Source organism: Symsagittifera roscoffensis, chromosome 4, assembly GCF_963678635.1.
Source record: "Symsagittifera roscoffensis chromosome 4, txSymRosc1.1, whole genome shotgun sequence".
In the NCBI taxonomy this organism is placed as follows: Eukaryota; Metazoa; Xenacoelomorpha; order Acoela; family Convolutidae; genus Symsagittifera; species Symsagittifera roscoffensis.
This window is the reverse complement of record NC_087065.1, coordinates 34,274,902-34,296,757: the sequence shown is the minus strand read 5'-3', so window position 1 is coordinate 34,296,757 and position 21,856 is coordinate 34,274,902. Positions and strand designations below refer to the sequence as shown.

Genomic DNA, 21,856 nt, shown 5'->3' with positions numbered 1-21,856 from the left:
ATCTGTTGAACGTGGGTCTATTTATGGTAACTTAATGGCATGCTGTCGCCGAATACTCCTGGTGGAAGGCTACTGAACGGTCGTTGAATGAGAAGGAGATTTGGGGTCAGTGGCTCGTCGTTTTCTTGGTAGTCAGTTACATTTGTCAAGGGTCTCAAATTCAGTATCTCTTTGGTTTCGGTTAAAATTGTCTGAAAAACATGAAGTGTGAATTTTGGGAAAACATAGTTGCTTCGAAAACACAGCTAAAGACGTCTTTTAGTGTTGGAATCAATGATAACGTGACTTCAGATCAGTTAATGAACGACTTCTGCATTACTGATTTTTCACCCATGATCTCACATCTCAAAAAGTTATGAAGGTATGAATGCGATCAGTGTTTTGGGACGGTCTTTCTGATTTTGTTCATAGGCCTATAAAATTGGACTGGGGAGAACTCAGGAGAAACCTTAACAACTTTTCTCACCCACTCATGTCAAGGAAAACAGAAACCCCGAATGACTATATAATCCCTGCCCTGCATCAGAAGCAAATTCCAAGTGTAAGCCGCCAAAATCAACTTTGCTTGCAGTAAAAAATTATCAAAAAAAAACAAAAAAAAACAAATTCAAAAAACTTTTCTGGAAACCCATAAAGGATAGTTCAGCCGAACTGGAATGAGATGCAAATTCAAAATTCATTAAAAAACAGAAAACAGTTTGTTCAAGGCTTCAAGATAAAAACAACAGGTAAGTTAGGACTAGAGGCTTCAAAAAAGACTGAGCTTATTAAGAGAATCAGTTCTGCTACTTCACACACAGATAGAACAGACAAAAAGATTGCGCTGTTCGCTTCAAAAGTTCAGTTCCAAAGTTCGGTCAAAGTTCCAAAAAAAATCACATGTCATTCGAACTTGTCAACGTGTTTTCTACAGTCTACAAAAGTAATTGAGTTGTTGCTATTCAAGCAGCCTTGTCAAAGCGCAAAAGGAAAGAGCCAGTAGTTTCTCTTATTATTGAATCACTGATTTGTCTCAAGCAAAACTACCCTAAATGCAAATTACGATTGAAACAACAAACTGATTGGACAGCAAGGGTCAGAAATCTAGTTATTTTGACTTGCCTGGGCTTTTCACTTCTGACTTCAGCTCTAAAAAATTGTCTGCCAAGATATTTTTTCTTTTCAAATTTCTTTTTTAATCATCGACCGTGCATCTCATCAATCTACATGAAGCTTCATTCGTTACAAGTGCAAACAGTAGAATTAAAAGAATCGGTTGATTGCACAATTCATTGGGACGGGAATGGGTTTGAAAAAGTAGTTATTCTGATTTGACTTTTGAATTTGTCAATTTAATTTACTCTCACTTGCCTCCTTCAAACCAGATTCGTCGGTTACATCTTTCCTCGTTCAATCTACGGAATCTAAAAATATGACCATGAAATTGATTATACTTTTTCAAAAACAAATGATTCATTGCATATCAAAACAATCAATCATAACTCATTTTCTTCTTCAATAAAGTCGCCTATTTTTTGTTCCAATGTCAAAGTGTTAAACTCCGTGGAATCCGCGTACAAATTTTTCTAAAATAGATTTTGTCAGCACATTTGTTTTGCCGCGGATTCCGCAACAAGCGATTATAGATAGTTGTTCTGATTTCCGCAACTGTGAGCGGATTCTCGAGAAAATGTATCCTCAAATCCATATGAAATCCGCAGTCGTAAGCGGAAATCCTAAAAACGAGCAGATTCCGCAATTTTTCTATTTTGAACCAAACCGGTTGTTGCAAAAATAATGCTTAATTGTGAACAATAATTTTTAAGAGCTGGAGTTTTTATCCAGCAAAACGGAAATTAAAAGAAAAGGTTTCACCATTGATTGTTCGTGAAATCAACGAACAAATCTAACAACATTGGTTAACTAAATCGATGCATGTTATACATTAAAATTTTTTGGAATAGTCCCAGCAAGCAAAATTTTTCTGGATCGATATGGAAACCATCAGGCTATTAAATCATTGTTTGGAACCATAGTGGGTTCAGGTTGACTTCTAATCATCAGTAATTCAGATGTGATGGTAAAATGAGAGGTGGTATTGAAACAGAATCTGCTTGAATTAAGATCGAAAATGAGTTTAGGGGCAAGAATTGAGATCAAACGAGATAGGAACGGAGAGCGAAACTGACAGGATTTGTTACCAAACCTGTCAGGAAATGAGTTCGATGTTGGGTGTAAATTGGCAGAAATGGAGATCGAAATTGGGGGTAAAGGAGAATGAACTTGTTGGTGACCTTCAGTAAAAAAAAGCGTTATGATTTGAAACGTCAGGATACATGTAACTGGAATCTGCCAATAAAATGCGGGTTCCACTTATTGTTGGGGACTCCACATTAGCTCAATATTTCTATGCCTAAATTTTATTATTTATTTGTGGGTTTCAAAAAAATGGTTGTTTCTTAATGTTTGTTGCGAACTCGACAAAATTGTCTACTTTTGGATAAATTTTCAGCAATACAATGCTTTATTTATAAATTTGTGCAAATCAAAACAGCGAAGAAGTTCAAAGAAAAGTAGCAGAATCCGCAACAAACCTATCTTTGACTTGTTGCGGATTCCGCTTAAAACTTTCTAAATGCGCAGCTTCGCTTCGTTATTCAAAGTTCTGGCTGTTTGTATTCTTTAAAATTTATCTATTTTAAATAAAAAAATTGCTTAGCTTCATTTCAAAGAGAATGTTCAAAACATACAATTTGAAAACATTCGTCTCTGAGCTGTCGCTGTGGAAAAATATTTTTCTCTAATTTTGACAAACTTTCATTTACGGCTGTAGAGTTGCTGTGAAGACGCTAAAATGTTTTAGTTCTTTGTAGTACCGTCAGAAATTTATGGTATTTCTTGAAAAATGACAATTTATGTTTTTGATTTGGTGGAAACCATTTCGTATGCGTTGGTGATGTATATCACCTTGACGATTAAGAAATGATAATTTGCGGTTTTGCTCCCATTTGTTTTGAAACATACTGACTAAAACTATTTAAAAACTTGCTAAAAAAAGAATTAATTTAAGTACTTGATTTCCTGTTTCAGTTTGGATACAAAACGTTTTTCATTGTTCAAATTTCTAAAAATTATTCAATCCCTGGTTCAAAAAATTTTTGCCCTTTTGCGTTTCCCTTATTTCATTTTGCAAGAAATTTTCATGTTTTTGATTTTTTTACGCTCATTTTGAGCGTTACAACGCTTTAGTTTTGTATTCGTGGAAATCAAGTCAGCAAAGAAGTTCAAAGAAAAGCAGCAGAATCCGTGACGAACCTATCTTTAGCTTGTTGCGGATTCCGCTGAAAATTCTGCAAATGCGCAGCTTGGCCTCATTATTCAAGGTATTGGCTGTTTGTTTTCATTAAATTTTATCTAGTTTAAATATAAAAAATTGCCTAGCTTCCTTTCAAAGAGAATGTCTAAAACATACAATTTGAAAACATACGTCTTTGGGCGGTCACTGTAGAAAAAATATATATTTTTTCTAATTTGGTTCAATTTTTTAAAACGGCTGTGCAGTTGCTGTGAGTACGCTATAAAGTTTTAATTTTTTGTCGTACCGTCAAAAATTTATGATAATTTTTTTTAAAAATGACAGTTTCTGTTTTGGATTTGGTGGAAACCATTCCTTATGCGTTAATGATGTTTATCACCTTGACAGTTAAGAAATGATATTTTTGCTCCAATTTGCTTTGAGGCGTACTGATTAAAACTATTCAAAAACTTATCAATTCAAGTACTTAGTTTCGTGTTTCAATTTTGATAAAAAACTTTTTTGATTTTTCAAATTTCTAACTTAATCAATCCTTGACTCAAAAAACTTTTGCCCTAATACTAGCAATTTTTTTTTTACAAAAAGCAGCCAGGCAGCCAACTTCCATGACTTGCTTTAGGGTCATGAATAGCTGGTTGTTGAGAAAATAGCAAAGAATGTCTTCGCCATATTTTTCAGAAATAAATACAAAAAATGTTGTTTCAGTTTTTCTTTTCAATTTAGCTATCTTTTTGTGAAGGGTGTGATAAAAATTATCTGACAAAATATTGAAATTTAGGCATATTCAACTGTTAAAACAAATTAAACAAGTTCGACAACGCTTTTTGTTGAAAAAGAATAGGAACGAAAAAAATTAATCATGTTTATAGGTTCATGTGTTTTCCTTATTTCATTTTGCGGGAAAGTTTCAGAAATTTAATTTTTTTGTTTAAAAAAACGACGTTCTATATCCAAATCTAATAGAAAAATTTTGTCATTTTTTTGTTTGTTCAATGAATTTTCAATTAAGTTCTTGTTTTTTTGTTTAATCTATAATCTTTTAAAAGTCAAGAAGCCTGTTTAGTCCATGAATATCACACAACAAATTTCCAATCAACCAAGCTTTTTTTCTGAGCGAAAATCTTTGGAAATCAATATCAATGTTTTCTTCCCGTTCATAAAAAGCATCAATGAGCATAAAATGCAATTTACATAAACCAAACTTCATGGAAAGCTCTTCTAACCCACAATTCTGATGGTTGCGTCTCTTGTTTGAATTGAAAGAAACCATTAGCAGTATAGAAAACAGGCAGAATTGAGGCGACTTTTAGTTGAGTTGTCACTTTATGTCAAAACAAGGCTCCAAAAGTCAACTTTTTTTTAGTTCTGGTTTGTTTCGAGATAGAGGTTTGTCTACATCAAAGAGATTACAAATGTTTGATCAGAGTGAGTTTTGTCTTACAAAGATTGGGAAAAATTTGTTGCTTCGGCAACCTATTCCCGGGGGCCCCGAAGTGTCTGGAATGGCGCAAAAAGCGTTGCAAAAAATTAATCACAAAACCATAACAAGAGCCATAGCGGGTCTGTTTTCACGGTCACCACTCGTGTTGTGCCATCTCTTCCTGGATGTTCCTCCACCAAAGGTCCAATCGGCCCTATACCTCGCGGTGTGAGATTTTCGAGTACCCACACAATGTTTCCAACCTTCAATGGTGGCTGCATTTCATTCCAGTTGGACCCTTACATTAGTGAAGGTGAGAGCTCCTTCTTCAAGCGCGTCCACAGGTGGTTCATCATCTGTTGAACGTGGGTCCATTTATTGTAAGTTAATGGCATGCTGTCGCTGAAAACTCCTGGTGGAAGGCTGGTGGATGGTCGTTGAATGCGAGATTGATTTGGCGTCAATGGCTCGTCGTTTTTTTTGGTAGTCAGTTACAATTGTCAAGGGTATCGAATTCAGTATCATTTCGGTTTCGGTTAAAATTTTCTGAAAAACATCATGATGAGTTTTTAGAAAAACGTAGTTGCTCCGAAAACACAGCTAAAGACGTCCTTTAGGGTTGGAATTCATAGTAACGTGACTTCAGAGCAGTTAAAAAAAAGACTTCTAAATAACTGATTTTTCACCCATCGGTCCCACATCTCGAAAAGTTATGAAGGTATGAACGCGATTGGTTGTTTGGGACCGTCTTTCTGTCTTTGTTCATACGCCTATAAAAATGGATAGGGGAGAACTCAGGACAAACTTTAAAGATCTTGCACACGCACTCATGGCAAGGAAAAATGGAAACCCCAAAAGTTTATACGATCTCTGCACCAGAAGCAAATTCCACGTGTAAGCCGCCGAAGTCATTTCGCTTCCTTTTGCTTCATTTTGCTTCATTAAAAAACTGAAAACAGTTTGTTCAAGGCATCAAGATAAAAGCAACAGGGTTTTAAAGGTAAATTATAGACAAGAGGCTTCAAAAAAGACTGATCAGCAGTTCTGCTACTTCAGACACAGATAGAACAGACAAAAAGATTGTGATGTTCGCTTCAAAAGTTCAATTCCAAAGGACGGTTGAATTACATAGTTCCGAACAAAAAAAACACTTGTCATTCGAACTTGTCAACGTGTTTCCTACAGTCTACAAAAGTAATTGAGTTGTTGCCTATTCAAGCAGCCTTGTCAAAGCGCAAGAGGAAAGAGCCAACAACTTCTCTTATTATTGAATCTCAGATGGTTTTTCTCGAGCAAAACAACCTTAAATGTAAGATACGATTGAATTTACAAACTGATTGGACAGCAAGGTTCAGTAATCTAGTTACTCTGACTTGCCTGTGCTTTTAACGTTTTACTCCAGCTCCAAAAAAAATTCTGCCAAAATATCGTTTTCTTTTTTTGATTTCTTTCATGATCATCGACCGTGCATCTCATCAACCTACATGAAGCATCATTTGTCGCGAGTGTGAACAGTCTAATTAAAAGAATCGGGTGAGTGCACAATTCATTGGGACAGGAATGGGTTTGAAAAACTAGTTATTCTGATTTGACATTTAAATTCCCGGAGTAGTTATTCTGGAAGAAATTTCGAATTGTGTTAAAAAACCCTAGTGCGAAAACTGAAAAGATTGCATAACTTTTTCAAAAAAACTGGAAGGAATGGTTGATTATTTAAAATTTACCATAATATACACTTCTAACAGTCTGTATTTATTACATATAGATTAAGAAATCAAAATTGTGAATTGGAAGTTCACGACGATGGTTGTAAGTAAATCAACTGACAGCACATGTATCTAAATGACAGGGCATGCCATGAGAGATCATAGATTTCGGGCATATCAAAAGATGGTGCGCTTAGAAAAAGAAAAAATGTACCATAGATGAAGATTTTGCATCAAAAGCAATATCGTACAAATGTTTCCTAGCTACAAGGGAACATGATCCAGTTTTTATCAGGAAAACTTTCCGCAGAGAACATTGTAGCATAACACCATGTGATATGGGCTCTAGAACGTTGATGGTGAAAAGATAAATCTCGAGAGGACCCGAAATTAGGAAATTTTTGTTTTAAAATACCGCTTTATGTACAAAAGAGCACACGGGACATTCTTTTCGCATTCAAAAGAGGTAAAGACTTTAAAAGACATTTTTGCACCTTCGAGTCCCGATTAGTTTAGACCACTATGTCATCAAATGAATTAGGGCGATTGCATGAAGGAATGAACTAAAAAGTGTGACGCTCGCAATTATCTTGAAACTGGAAGTATTTTTTACATGTATTGTCACCCAATAAAAGAGAGGTTTATGAGATCTAAAACGACGTATAAAACTGAGTGGGCGCTACTCTTGGCTAGATGCAATCAACCTGCAAAAATTAAAGTTGAGTGAACAGAAAATTTCAGAATCAGACTTATGAGCAACAAGAGACACCTCAAGCATCAGAAAGCAAAGGAATAAAAGAGTTTGGGTGGAGTTTGGTTTATCTAAGTTACGTTTTGTGCTCATTGATGCTTTTGACGGCCAGGAAGAAGAAAAGGCAATGTACTGATATTCCAATTTTATCATTCAGAAATGAAGCCTGGTCGATTGGAAACCTGTTGCGCGATATACATGGACTAAAGAGACGTCACAATTTTCGAAGATGTTGAAAATCAATTTTTGTTCACAATTATAGTTTTGATTGAAACAGGTTGTATTTTTATTGCACTGATTTCTCAGTGTTTTTCTTTTACAAAGTGATACTAAAAATAACGAAAAATTATGAATTAATAAATTGAATATTATTGTGAATTAATTTGTATATATATTAAAGCACTAAGAAGACCTTGTTTTGACCAAAATTTCTGCGCCGCAGGCTAAATTTTGAAAAAGTAGGCCAAAAATAGCGTTTTAGGCACTTTTTGGAAACTGCTTACTAAAAACTTCGCTTTTTTCGGCGCGCAATCCCCCAAAGTTAGTATCTACTGGCGCCAAAGGCGCCTTTAGAAAAATTTTGGGTCCGTCAGCCAAAAATGGATATGATAAAATAGTACAAGGGGGGACCCTTTAAGTCGGCAGGGGGTCGAATCCCTGAGGTGGTATCCACCCCCCTTCCCAGAAAAGTTGGAGCGTTTCAACCTTTCTGTGTATCTCGCTGGGGGACAAAGCTATGCCACATGAAACAACTATACCGCCACTATCTCACAAAACTGCCTCTGAGCATAACCTACAAACAGTTTTTGAGCATCACAAAGTTTTTTATTTGCCTTCAGCGACCTAAGGTCTTAATTGGCCACAAAAAAATTAAAATAAAAATGAGTCTAGTACAATCACTACTGAATATAGATTAATGATACGGCATTATTTACCTGATCATTTGTAAAAATTCACCGTACGGTAACTTCATACAAAAAATGATAAGCTTGCCTCAAAATTAATTAAAACTAATAATCAATATCAACCTGATTGCAAACCTATTGAACGCCAACACATCAAATTTTCTATATTTTCAGTTCAAAAGGAAAACAAATGCTAAAATGGGAAATAAAAATTAAGGATTTTTCAGTTCTTAACTTACCATTTATAAATTTTTTTGAAATATCTTTTTCAAATCACGGCAGAAAAATTGTTATTGCAAGAGAAATATTGAAAAATAATTAAGTTATGTTTGATTTTCAACCAAGTGAATTCCATATATGGCCAAGCGCTGCACTGTCCTTTCCCTGGTGGATAAATGGTCTGTAAAATATTCGAATGACGCTGATCGATTGATCAGAATGACACGCCAGGCTTCAGGTTCTGAAACAAAATGGGTTGGTATTACTATGAGTGAAGATTTTGCAATATTCTTGAACTTAATGCAAGATCACGTTTTTCGCAAAATCTTTAAGAGAAAAGTATTTTTTGCAAGAAGTTTTCAAACTTTTTCGGAGGTTTTTTAAAAGTCATTTAACTCATTTCTGCAATTTTTTGGGAGTCGTAATTCTGAAGGGGCTATAGTGAGAAAGATTTTCTGGCTGATTCGACTGATATAAGTTTATTGTATTTTTTAATGTTAAAAGCAGCTTAAAATGTCATAATTACAGTTAAAGAAGCTTAAAACAGACATTTGATTTAAACAGCTGCTGCAGTCACAAATTTCATTATTTTGAAATAGCTTTTTTATTTTTCCGTTTTCTATTTTGAATTATTAACTTGATCACTTCAATCTGAAAGCGAAAAAAAAACTCGAAATGATCTTTGATCCGTTTTTCCTGGGAACCGTTATTTTCTTCATCAGATCTACTCAAAATATTGCGTCAAATGGAGTCGACTTCGAGCGAGAACTTATTGACAACTTGACTGCTGTGGTTCCGAAATACATGCCTCCTGCTGATATGAGCAACAAAACAGGGATCAAAAAAGCTTGAGGCTCCCCTAAGTATCCCAGAGGACCTGTTTTTGTGTCAATGTTTTTTATGTTTGTTATCATCAGGCGCGGATCTCAAGGGAGGGGTGCAAACTTTTAAAAAAAAAGAATAGTTCATGTCAAAAATATGCAAAGAGTGATAAAAAAAGAAGAATGGTTCATGTCAAAAATATGCAAAGAGTGTTTGGGAGTCGAAACAACAAAGATGGAAGCGAACGCAACACTCTCCCCTTCCCCTTAAGCAGCTCATGGTTATTATTTAATTTCACGAAGTTCCGATAGGCAAGAGTCATGACCAAATGGTTAAGACATAGTTTGAGTAATGTGTTCATCAGTCTATATAGTTTAAGCAAAAAACCATTTTTCAGTTTGATTGTGTTTGTTACAGCTTCTTTTCCATTTTATTGTTGCTGAGGAAAAAAATAAAATTTTGACACTATCACGAATATTTTTACGAATACCGAAATAAATAGGCTATCTTTCAATCAGTGGATCTAATATTTTTTCGACGGTCTTAGAAAACGCCATGAAAACACCAGCCGGTAAAATTTTGAAGTCCAAAAATGGATGGCGTAATCACTGGAGATGCTGGTTGGTGGATGGGTGGTGTCGACTCGTTGAGGGAAAGCATATCAAGAAAAAAAATGTCAATAAATAAGTTTTACTTTTTTTAGAGCCTCAATTCTAAAAATTGTTGCCCAACAGTGTATGTGTACATGGACTTGTTCCAAATACTGAACGTGGATGTGAAAAATGGAGTGGGGGAGATTAAGTTTTTTCTCTACGTCTACTACACATCACCAAGTGCTGCTTGGGATCCCAGTTTATATGGAGATGGATCTATGGATATAATTTTGGTACCAGCAGGAACTTTCTGGAGCCCCGACATTGGTAAATTTTTGTAAAAATGTACTTTTTCACATTTTTCCTCTATAAACTGTAAAATTATAAGCATTGCTCTGATGAACCCCAAGGTGGGGTGAATGAATTTCTCCTTTTGGAGTATTTATCATGCAAATCATAAACATCAGTTGAAGTGATTGACGTATAATATTGAAACCATTGCAGTCGTGATTCGAGCTGCTATATAAAATCAAACAAACAATTATTATTTCTTACAAAAACGGTGTTCTTATATCGCTTTTCAGCTTTCCAGACAGATTTGGAGTTGATTGATTAATATAATTTAAATAACCTGTCAGAAAAGACGGCAAAAAAGTCAGAACAAAAAAAATCGAAGATAAAAACTGGCTATTCTTCTACTGGAGTTTTTAGATATGAAATTAACTAATTTGTATTTAAAAAAACCTGCATATGAGAAGAAAACTTTAAAAAAAACAGAAAAGATTTTGTTTTTTGATAGTTTTATCATTTGTGAATTTGAAAAATAACTCAATTTACAATAAATATCAGGATATTGGTGGCTTTTTGTATATTTAGTGATGTTGCAGACGACTGAGCAGACGTACAGTGGCTTCAGTCGCCAGGGAGTATACAGCAACGGTACAGTGGTTGCATATTCTTCTCTCTTGACAATGAAGATGTCCTGTGCTTTTGATGTCTCCAAATTCCCTGCCGATCAGCAGACTTGTCAACTGAAAGCCACACAGTTCTTGTCGACGAGCAGCAACTACCGAATGGGTTGGCAGCACTTAGTGTAGTTTTCTACTTTCGTTGTCCCTCCTAGAGTATCAAAATAGCCTGGAACGAGAACAAATTTTCTAATCATCATGTTGGGTTACTTTGAGAATTGAGCTTTCTGATAATCAACTCCAAGTTTTAGCACGCAATTTAGCCACAGACTTGGTTTTCAACATAGCTATTTTTTCAGCCGTTGAAGCGAGCTTTTGGAATGCGGAATCTGAGAAATACGAGTTGCCACTTGATAATTACATGATAAATGACCAATGGATTCTGGAGTTTCCAGCGATAATGGCAACGGAAACTAGAATATGGAATGGGAACATCTTGAATGGAGTGATTTCAGAGATCAGGATCCGACGCAGACCTGAGTTCTTTACCGCTGCTCTCATCTTTCCATTTGCAGCTCTGTATTTTCTGTCTTCCCTCACTTTCTTCATCCCGGTGGAATCCGGTGAAAAGGTTTATATATAAGTACCGGAATATTTGTGATCGGGGTGGTTTTTCTTCTTCAGACAATTTTCGACTTTTAAATAACCATTTTTAATGGAATTTTTTTTATATCATTAAAAAAATAGTTTTGTTCTGAGCCTAAATTTGAAAAGATATTTCACTTGTGATTTTTTTTGTAAAGTTATGGGGGTTTACAGATTGTCATTTTGGTCAATTTGGGACAATTAACGCGCGATAATTTTCGCACTAATAATTTTTGCACTATTGCGTCTAAAAAATTGTTCCAGTTGAAGGAAGCTTATTCGCCACCATCGATTTTGTACAAACTTTGTACCTCTTTAGTGAAAATTGTGTGTGGGGGATGATTTTCACAAAAAATCTCAAATTAAAAAAAATTTTGTTTTATTTTTTTTCTTGTTTTTCTACATTTAACTTACTCATGTTAATACTGCTTCATTGACCTTAAAAAATAGTCGCAACATTCAGGGCTTCGCCCTGATACGAGCAGTGTTGTTTTTGCTTATGGCTATGAGGCATCTCTTTCGAAAACTTTAGTGGTTGAAAATTGTGGCCTATTTTTTGGACAGATTAAGATTTGAATGATATTATCTAAAACTGTAACTGAATAGTTCTAGCATCACAGAAAGCCTTCTTTGTGATTTTTGATTTTTCTGTGTAAGAATACTGGTTCTCGATTGTTTTGTAGACAATTATATGAAAACTTTGCACGCCAAAAAAAAAGATTTTCAGAAGCAATTTGTTTGTTAACAAAGAAGGCTTAGCGGATAAAACGTAAAGCAATCAAATTCTCCTGTTCTTGAAAAGTTTTTTATGAAGTTCGTATCATACAGTTTTTTATGAAGTTCGTATCATACAGTTTCGTAACAAAAAAAAACTTTTCTTTCAAGAAAAAACGGCAACAAAATTTTTCAAAAGTATTTAAATAAAAATTTGAAGGTTTTTAGCATTTTTTGTATAGAAGTCAATCCGGGAACTTGGGTACAAACCCAAATCAAAATTTTTTCATTGAAAGACGAATTCATTAAGTTAAGGAGGCGCTTAAGCCAATATTTAAGGTCTCAGTGAGCATTTAAAGATGTGACCTGAGACTTTGCGTAATTTCAGTGAACATTTAGAAATTTTTTTTTCTGGATTCTTCAAAAATCGAGCTGGTCCCCGCTATGACGGGCCTTTTGGGTGAGTACTGTGGCAAATTTTTATCAACTAGTTTTTGACATTTTGGCCATTCAATTTTGACTAATATATACAACTTTTTATTAAACGTTTAGAAACTTTTTTAAAATGGGATAATTTCATTTTTTATAGTTGATTGCATAGGTTTTGATCGCACTCAAATTGTTCGATACAGATCTGTAGCTCTTAAAAATTTATATCTCTTATATTAAATAATTTTATTTTAAAAAGATACAAATTGTTTTTTTTTTTCAAATGGATTGTTTCAGTTTATTTTGATTGATTGCATAGGTTTCGTTCGCGGTCACAGTTCTGCTGGCTCAGATGGTCATTTTCGGAAGTCTCCTTGACATGCTCCCTTTTAGCTCCGTGAATCTTCCCTTGGCAATAAAAACTATGCGGCTAGTGTTCGTACATTTGTCTGCAAACTGTCTGTCGGCTGTCTTGGGCAAGTAGAACAGATTAATAATTCGAATAAGTAGAGAAGAGCTATGTTCTAGTGTGGCAAAATTAGATACTACAAACAAATCATCAAACTGAGTATGGTGCTTTTAGAACAACATAGCTATCATGAGTCATTTTTTCATAACTTTCATAACTTTTCATAACTTTTTTCATAACTTTCATTAAGTTTTTCGGTAAAAATGGGATTCAAGATATCAAAAAAAATATTAGGCTGCAAATCAAACTTAATTTAAAGATGTTTAAAAATTCAATGAAATAAAATTTTGTTAACATTTATAAAAACTGGCAAAACAATGCATTGGTTCATGCCATATTGCTTTTTGACCTAGGAAGCCTAATTTTTTTTAGAATTCTTAAAATGCCATTTTAGTTGTCAATATTCACCACACTAGTGGTCGACGAGTGTGGAATTTGGTGCGAGTCATTATCTCGAGTCGATTCACATTTATTCTCGGACTGCAACAGATGAGCAATGTCAAATCTATAGATGTGGTCCAGGTACTTAATGACGACGGGGAGCAAATGCAAAATGAGTGGAAATATCTCGCTTATTTTCTGGACCGAGTGTTTTTTATCATTCACTTCATCATATCCGCATTGCTAATTGCAATTTCAAGAACGTTTGAAACCTCCTAATAAAAATAATTGGTCAACAACAGGCTTTCAGTTTGATGTGATCCTAGTATATGTGAACTAAAACTGTCACCGTTATCTTAACTTGTATTGCCTGTTACAATTACGGGGATTGAAAGTGACCGATTAATTTATAGGGTTTACTGTTTTCTTTCCATGATTCTGCGGATCGAACAATGTCAAAATCTCAACCTTGCTCGACAGTAGACAACTTTTGCTGCGCTTAATCAACTCTGGTCAAATTGGTCGACCTTGGTCGACTTTATGGTCTGTTTTGGCCGATTGTGAACGAAGTTGTTTTTATTTTTTTTCTGAGTAGTTGAAGAATGAATCTAACATAAGCTTTACAATTTCATTGGCTAGATACGACTTCGTTCTCAAGTGCTCAATTCAAATTTTTCAATTTTTTATCAATCCAAAATGTTTTTTCGATATTTCACATTGCAAGCATATGGCTCAAATTTTTTCAACTGTAACACCAGATAAACCGATAACAGCACGGCAATTGTAAATATTTCAACACAATCAGGCAACTTTAACCTTAATCTAATTTTCAGTAATCTAACGAAGCCATCAACAACCTTTGGCTCGAGTAGCTCTGACTCAGATATTGAAATCACACCTGAAGAAAAACTACCCCAATCAGATACAGCATCAAAGAAACTCAATACAATCATCTCATTTCCATCTAAATTTCCCGGTCTTTCTTACCCCTTGTAAACACAGACAAGTAGATATATTCCGTGATACCGACGGACAGCAAAGTGGTGAGAAAAGTGGACCATCCTGACGTACTCTCTCTTAAAACAGTGGAGGCTAACATTGAGAAGGACCCAATCTTGAAAATCATCAGAGATGCAAGCCGAGACAAAAACCCGAAGGCGAGGGAAATAATCACAAATTTAGGACAGTACTAAATTCTGTCGTTAAGTGGTGATATAGATTCTGTTAAACTAAAAATTGTTGAAGGATGACTCATCGTTTTAGCGACAAAAGATTTTTCCTGCAATCTATCAAAAAAATTTCATTACGCTTTATTGCGCTGAAAAAGAAACAGAAAACGAGAAACGATTTTTTGTTTTCTCAATTTTTCCACTCATTAAATGAAATTTTTCAATCTCAAAATTCAGCCCAAGTTAATTTTCGTGATAAGCGGAAGTTATTTTTTTTCTGAAAATTTTTACTCACTTTAAAAAAAAAATTTCTAGCTTTTCTATCCAGTTCAGGATCAAAACTGCCTCAAACTATCAGTTGACTGAGAAAAGTTGGTGGAAGGCATTCAAGTTTGCTCAAAATTTTCCATGGGTTAGGTTACCGGCATAAATGTCCAGAGCCGTTAGGTAAATCTGACCACATAAATTTCACCCAGTCTCATCTTTTTCATTTGTCTCATTACGAGGCAAAACTGTGTATTTTATGAATAGCAATCCACTATCTTTTTTTGATCTTCTTTGATGTTCTGGATTCCACAAAGTGGTAGCTAAGCCTCGGTATTGCTCGAAATCGCTCCAAAAACAAGAAAGCTTGCGAAAACGCAACAACTCCACAAGTTCCACAAGCAAACAAAAAAATATTCGTATAGTAAAGCTTAACTGTCGCGTAAAAAGCAACTGTCAGCGGAATCCGCAAAATGAAATCGAACCCGCAAAGTGTGAGCAAAATCTGCAAAATATTAGCGGAATCCACTTACTTTTATGGAATCCACGTACAATTTGCTGAGTCCGGAAGACGACTAGCTATTTTTGCTCCTTACAATATCCGTGACAAAATAAGTGTGCCGTCAAATTTTACGCCATACATAGTTGAGCGGAGATTCCACGGATATTTTGTAAGCTGAATCCATTGTCATTGTGTAATAAGTTTCAAGAACTGTCTTTGGGTTCCAAAAAGACAGGCGCCAGTTTGTGCGCTTTTCCAATGCACAGTCTGGCCTCGCTAAAAAAACACATCAGTTTCGAAATTGTGAGAAAATTGTGTGTTCAAATAAACTTAAAAAAGAGACAAAATGCGAGCAAAAATGATTGCTGTCCAACTTTTTGCTGGTGGTCTGTCCATTTTATCGACATTTTTTGTATCAAGTATCGACCCTGGCCAATTGATGTATCAACTCCGGTTAAACGAAATCACTAATTGCGAATTTGGCAGTGATCAAAAAGTGGTCAATCCGACAAACGTTTCGCTTGATACATGAAAGTAATCAATATGTCTGTAGGGCATTGTTTTCTCAATTTGATCTTCATTGATTCATGCGTCAAAAATAAAAGAAAAATGGATGACCGATAATTTCAAGAGTTATATGGCAAAATCTTGATTGTTCCGACTCTACTTTAAATTGTTTAGCATGGTTTTTCCCTGTGAAAAAAAAGATATGATTTTAGTTTAAAACATTATAATAACAATTATTGTTATTATTCAAGTGAGAACCGCTCAGCCCAAACTTCAAACACTTGAGACTAGGCACAGTTTTTAAATATACCTCAATTTGGCCAAACTGACTTCTTTCGAATGGCCATATATTTAAGAAGGCCTGATCTAGGGGTCTAATAACTTGAGCTTAACAGTTTGATACACAACGATGGAGACAATACGTTTCTGTTTTATCTGCAATCAGTACCAACTCAAGGCCAATCATGATTAGAGACCAAACTCAACCAAAGTTTTTTTAGAAGAAATCCTCTCAAGAGATAATAAATGCCGTTAATATCTCAAAAAATAAGTACTTGTATAAAACTTTCAAGTTAAAGTAGGGGGAGCCTTGTTTTAAAACAAATTGTAGATATCCAATCAACGTAGCTATGTACTAAAATTGATAGAAGGTTTGTATTGTAATAACATAAGGAATAAAAATGGCAAAGTTCAAGTGTGAGTACCATGATAGAAAAAACTTTTGAACAAAATTTTAGACCCGCATTACCTTATTGGTAAAATATAATGAGGTATAAAGTGTCTAGTGTAGAAGGTTGCCATTATGGTAGATTTTTTGGATTCATGATTAGTCAATGATAAGAGTTTTTTCAGAACTATTCGAGTTCAAAACAGTTAAATTTATATTCAGATTTGTAGTAAATCTTACTGGTTTTTTGTAGAGTGATGAAAAAAATGTTGCTACAAAAAGTTCTTATGTGAAACTTACTGAAACTTTTAAAAAACTTTGAAAAAAAAGTTTACTAAGAATGCATTTAATCCGTGCTTTGAATAATTAGTTCATCACAAACTTATACAAAATTGATACAAAATACGACCGCAAAAATGATTTACTACATTAGATGTTTTCTTATACTTTCAATGGTTTTGTATGAATTTCATTATCTTGAAGTTGGAATTTTGGGTAAAATTAAATAAATCCTTCTTTTGTCTGTTCACATGTAGTAACAACATAAAAATAAGTTCTGAATCCTCTGTTTTTAGATGTGAAATAACTACCTCATCAAGTATTCTACTGTACTTTGCTATAAAACCATTTCTCGGGTTTTTCGGAAGTTTTTTATCTAAACTTTTGCATCTGAATTGGAACATATCTGACTTGTTGTCATGGCATCAATATGTCCTGCTACATAAACAGAGCTCCTCTTTACACGTAAGTTTCTCTTTGAAAAATGAAGGCTCCCATTTTTCATGCTTTTTATGAATGTTGCAACAATTTCGAGGCAAGAATGAATTCATTCAATTTTCATGGCAGGAATGACTTCATTCACTCTGCATTCAGTTTATCTCAGTTTTTCAATGAGGCGCTTTTATCTGGCTGAAAACAGTCGTAACATTTTTCTTCGGGAAAAGTTAAATCAAGCGAGTCTGCGTTAGTTTCTAATTATTCAAAAATTTTTACGTCACACAACTTGACAAGAAAATTATAAAAGAACTCCAGTATTCTGAGCTTAGCATACTGCATTATGAAGACTCCAACAATGATAGACTTCTTGTGTTTAATTGTAGATAATAGCAACCTCACCCCTTTTAAATCTTTCTGGGCTGTACTCAGTATTTGAATAAGTGTTTCTAAACAGTTTTGTAAGACTTCTCATCAATCAAGTTTTTCGTATTCGGTTGTCTAGCTAAATTGATGTTTTGTTAACCGTATGATGAGTTATCTTAAAATTTTAGTTTATAATCTAATTCTTCATACAGGGTTTGCATCTTCTTCTAGCATCAACCACTGGCTAAACACTACTTAAAATGTTTACTAGGGGAAAACTTAACAGAACCTTAATTTTTGGTACGGTGCCAGCCATTTTCCATATAAGAAATAAAAAATATTATAATTGATCAGCTTGAAGCTATATATCAGCAGTCTCTGAGTATGAATCAAACTTTCATTTTTGATAACATAATTTTTTTGTATAGTCCGATGATGTCGTTTTGTCCATTATCAACTTTCTTTTTCAAAAAAGGGTGAAAAGTTTGGTAAAATTTGATTTAATTCAACTGGAACAATTATATTGCACTGAATTTAACTAAAAAGATGACTTTTTCTTGGAAATCTTCTGCAAGGAGAGCGGGTTCTGACATGATGTTTGAAGACAGCATGAAGTCCCCCATCCACTCCCCCACCCTCCACTCACTTCAGCTCAAACAGTTACAACTCAGACGGCTCTGCCATCAATTATCTAATTGTAAAACACTTAAAGGAGTAAACGGTTGATCCACAAGAATTAACTTTTAAAGATTGTTTTAGAAAAATTGTGTTACCAAACGCTTGATAATTGCAAAAACTGCATCATCTCATGAAGGAGGTGGAAAAAGATAAATCGCAAAATTTAAGCCCAATTTCCTTTTTGCCAATGACTGATGCATTTTTCATAACTAATAAACAGTTTATATGAACCAGTTTGACAAGCAGTCAGATAGACATTTCGGAATTCGTGAGAAGCGAGGCAGAGTGGATTAAATTATATTGCTTATAGAAGAAATAGAACTTGGTTTTAAAAAAATCCGTTTCAATGCAAATAGACAGTGAACTTTGATAGATTTCGAGTTCGGTTCGGCTATTAGTTCCGTTTTACTTAAAAAACTCTATGGCATTGGCTTCCGATAACTTGGAAGCAAGATTTTAAAGTCTTAGTTCGTAAGCAGTATATAAAAACCGAAAACTACAAATCTTCATTTTTTAGTGTTAAGTACCACAGAGCTCATTTCTAGGTCAACTATTTTTCATGCGACAGGTAAGTGATTCGTCTGTCGATGAAAACAGCAGAAGAAGTAACTTTTTTCTTTACTTGGACGATACAGTTGTCAATACTTGAAAACGCCTATGTTAACAAATAGACGTCAGACAATCATTAATAAGGTCAACAAATGGCTGTGCCAATCTAACCTTGCACTATATGGCGATAAAACTAAAAATATCAAATTTGAAAAAAAACATCACCTGGAAAATATCTAGGACTATTTTTAACTGAATAACAATAGAAATGCAGAAGTTCATTTTTTTAGATATTTAGGAGTACATATAAACACAATGTTGATTTTGCACGCTCAAGTAGAAAAAATACAAATTACCCTAATAATGCGGAAGAGTCTATAACTGCGTTAATAGCGCGAAATTTGAAATTTTCGTTGAAAATCATCCCCCCCCCCCCCCGCCACACGCCATCTAAAGTACAAAAGGATAGATTTCGCTCCTTGTAACAAATCAATTATGGCAAATAAGCTTCTTTCAACCAATTTGGAACAATTTTAGGACGGATTAACTCCCCGCTTACGCGTTAATAGCGCGAAATATATCGCGCGTTAATTGTCCCAAATTGGCAAAAATGGCAATCTTTAAACCCCCATAACTTTATGAAAAATAATCACAGGTGGAATATCTTTTCAAATGTGAGCTCAAGACAACAAAACCTTTTGAATGATATTTAAAAAATTCCGTCAAAAATGGCTAGTTAAAAAGACGAAATTTGTCTGAAGAAAAAAAACCCACCCCGAGCATCAGAGAAAGTCGGAACAATAATCAGAATAATTTTTCGCTAAAAGAGAACCTAATTAACATGAGAACTAAAATTAATTTTTTAAATTCATATAAAAACGCATCGTATACAAATTCCAATATAATCTAACAATTCTGACGCAATCCCCCGGAAAGGAAAGTGCAATGAAGATTTGACAATAAGCAAAAAACACTGCGATAAATTTTCTGCTGCATAAATGCATCACAAACCACAAATTTACATAAAATAAACACCAAAAACACAAGAAACTTCTCAACATAAAAATAAGTTTAGACTAGTTCTAACAGTTTTACTATATTATCCCCAGTTCTAATGAATAAAAATCAACATTTTAACCACAGTGAATAAAAGGGTGGTCCCTGATTTCAATGAAGTTTAAAAAAATCCAAAGCGATGATAATTTATAGCTAAATTTTTAGTTTTGCTAAGTTTTTTCTTTCATTTTGTGCAGATCGATGAGAAAATTGAAAATTTGAGCAGCTACATATCTTTCTATGCGCTCATAACGCTAGATATTCTTTTTACTGGTTGAAGCGCTCAAACACAGACTTTCGGGTATCATAGCTTTCTCCCAATAGATTGTCTTTTTTTCATATAAACTACCATTATATTAGATTTGAAAAAATTGATTATTGTTTTGACTTTCGATACGAAAGTAACGGAATATTTGTGCTCGGGGTGGGTTTTTTTTTCTTCAGACAAATTTCGCCTTTTTAACTAGTCATTTTTGACGGAATTTTTTTATATCATTCAAAAGGTTTTGTTTCCCTGAGCTCAAATTTGAAAAGATATTTCACCTGTGATCGTTTTTCGTAAAGTTATGCGGGTTTAAAGATTGCCATTTTGGCCAATTTGGGACAATTAACGCGCGATATATTTCGCGCTAATAACGCGTAAGCGGAGAGTTAATCCGTCTTAAAATCATTCCAAATTGGTTAAAAGAAGCTTATTTGCCATAATTGATTTGTTAAAAGGAGCGAAATCGATCCTTTTCTACTTTATATGGCGTGTGGGGATGATTTTCATTAAAAAATTCATTTATTTTAATACATTTAATTTTTTAATGTTATTACTGCTCCATAAAACCTTAAAAGGCAGTCGGAACATTCAGGACTTGATACGAGCAGTCTTGTTATGATTGTTAACATTCGAAGTAGAAATCCGGACCTATCGAAAAATCAATTGCACGCATTGTATGAATTTTCTCGAATGCGGTAACGCTGTCTGGTATTAAGAGCAGACACATATGAAAACCGGCAATCTACGAAGAACTTTACAAGTAATCAGGTTGGATGGAGGCTCAAAGCCATTGGCTTTATGGCAATTTTTTGTTTACCACGTCCAAGTTATTCAACTGTAGACAGCAACACAACCATAAGAATTACAAATGAATTAAATCGCTTGAAAATGAAAAATTAAACTAGGTACTCGTTTGTTTCTGGTGCAAAGCAGCCTATGCTATAAAGCATACTTGGCTCGAAGTTAAAGCTAGAAATTACAACAAACTCCATAATCTGTTTACTTTGTTCGATACGAAAGAGTTTTCAGCGTGTACCAACATTTTTAATGTAATCACTCTCAACCTGGTTTTCTTGATGCACATCAGAACTAAAATGTGCTCCTTCGGAGCCCTGTTTTCATGATAAGAGCAATGTCATTTACAGAAGAAAGTTTGTGGGTCAACTTGAATTATGGAAAACTCTCAATGCTTACAGAGCAATTAGTCGCAGCTTTTGAAAAAAATTGCCTTCTTCAGAATTAAAGTTCAGGAATGAGACCTCTTGGTGATGTGCAACAGTCGAGATAATAAAATCATGAGCACAGCAAATTGGTCTGTAAGTGGTCTGCAGAGGGGAGATAAATGAAGAATCGTCATCGATGAACAGCGTGAAATATCGGAAACGATCCATGCCTGTTCCAAAATTGTGGACCCATCTAGTTTTCAAAAAGTAAATGACTGGAGAGGGATGATCTGAAAGTGATCAATTCTTTTCTTATTTGAAGAAAATATCAACCAGAAGTTTTGCGCTGTTCACACCATTTGACATAACTGCAGAATCATAATTTAAAACAAAATGGAAAAACCACATGGACAAAATTTATTAGAAAGATTTAAAACAGGTGATACGCCTTGATATTTTTGGCTCTCCATGTATCTCTAACAATGGAAATACTTGCGTTTGTTCTCATTGCTGTTCTATTTGACTCTTATAACTTGTTGGCCTACAATACTAATTAAAGCGGTCAGATGTAAACCCTGATTAATCAATATTTAATTTTTATACGTCGACCAATTTGATTTTCCGAACTCTCCTAAAATAGTATAAGGATCGTTTTTTTTTAAAAAGTTTTCTGAGCCGCAGTCAATTTTTTCAAAAAAC

The 21,856-nt window shown here is 34.4% G+C and overlaps 1 protein-coding gene across 1 annotated transcript in view; it reads left to right on the top strand.

Moving 5' to 3' along the window:
• The first annotated feature begins 9,767 nt into the window (after positions 1 to 9,767).
• Positions 9,768 to 21,856, top strand: part of LOC134844853 (acetylcholine receptor subunit alpha-like 1) — a 30,361-nt gene continuing 18,272 nt past the window's right edge. The window contains exons 1-4 of the mRNA XM_063861668.1: positions 9,768 to 10,038; positions 10,588 to 10,788; positions 10,979 to 11,250; positions 12,727 to 12,883. Coding sequence (XP_063717738.1) covers positions 9,864 to 10,038; positions 10,588 to 10,788; positions 10,979 to 11,250; positions 12,727 to 12,883 — 805 coding nt within the window. The 5' untranslated portion in view covers positions 9,768 to 9,863. The remainder of the gene's footprint in view (positions 10,039 to 10,587; positions 10,789 to 10,978; positions 11,251 to 12,726; positions 12,884 to 21,856) is intronic.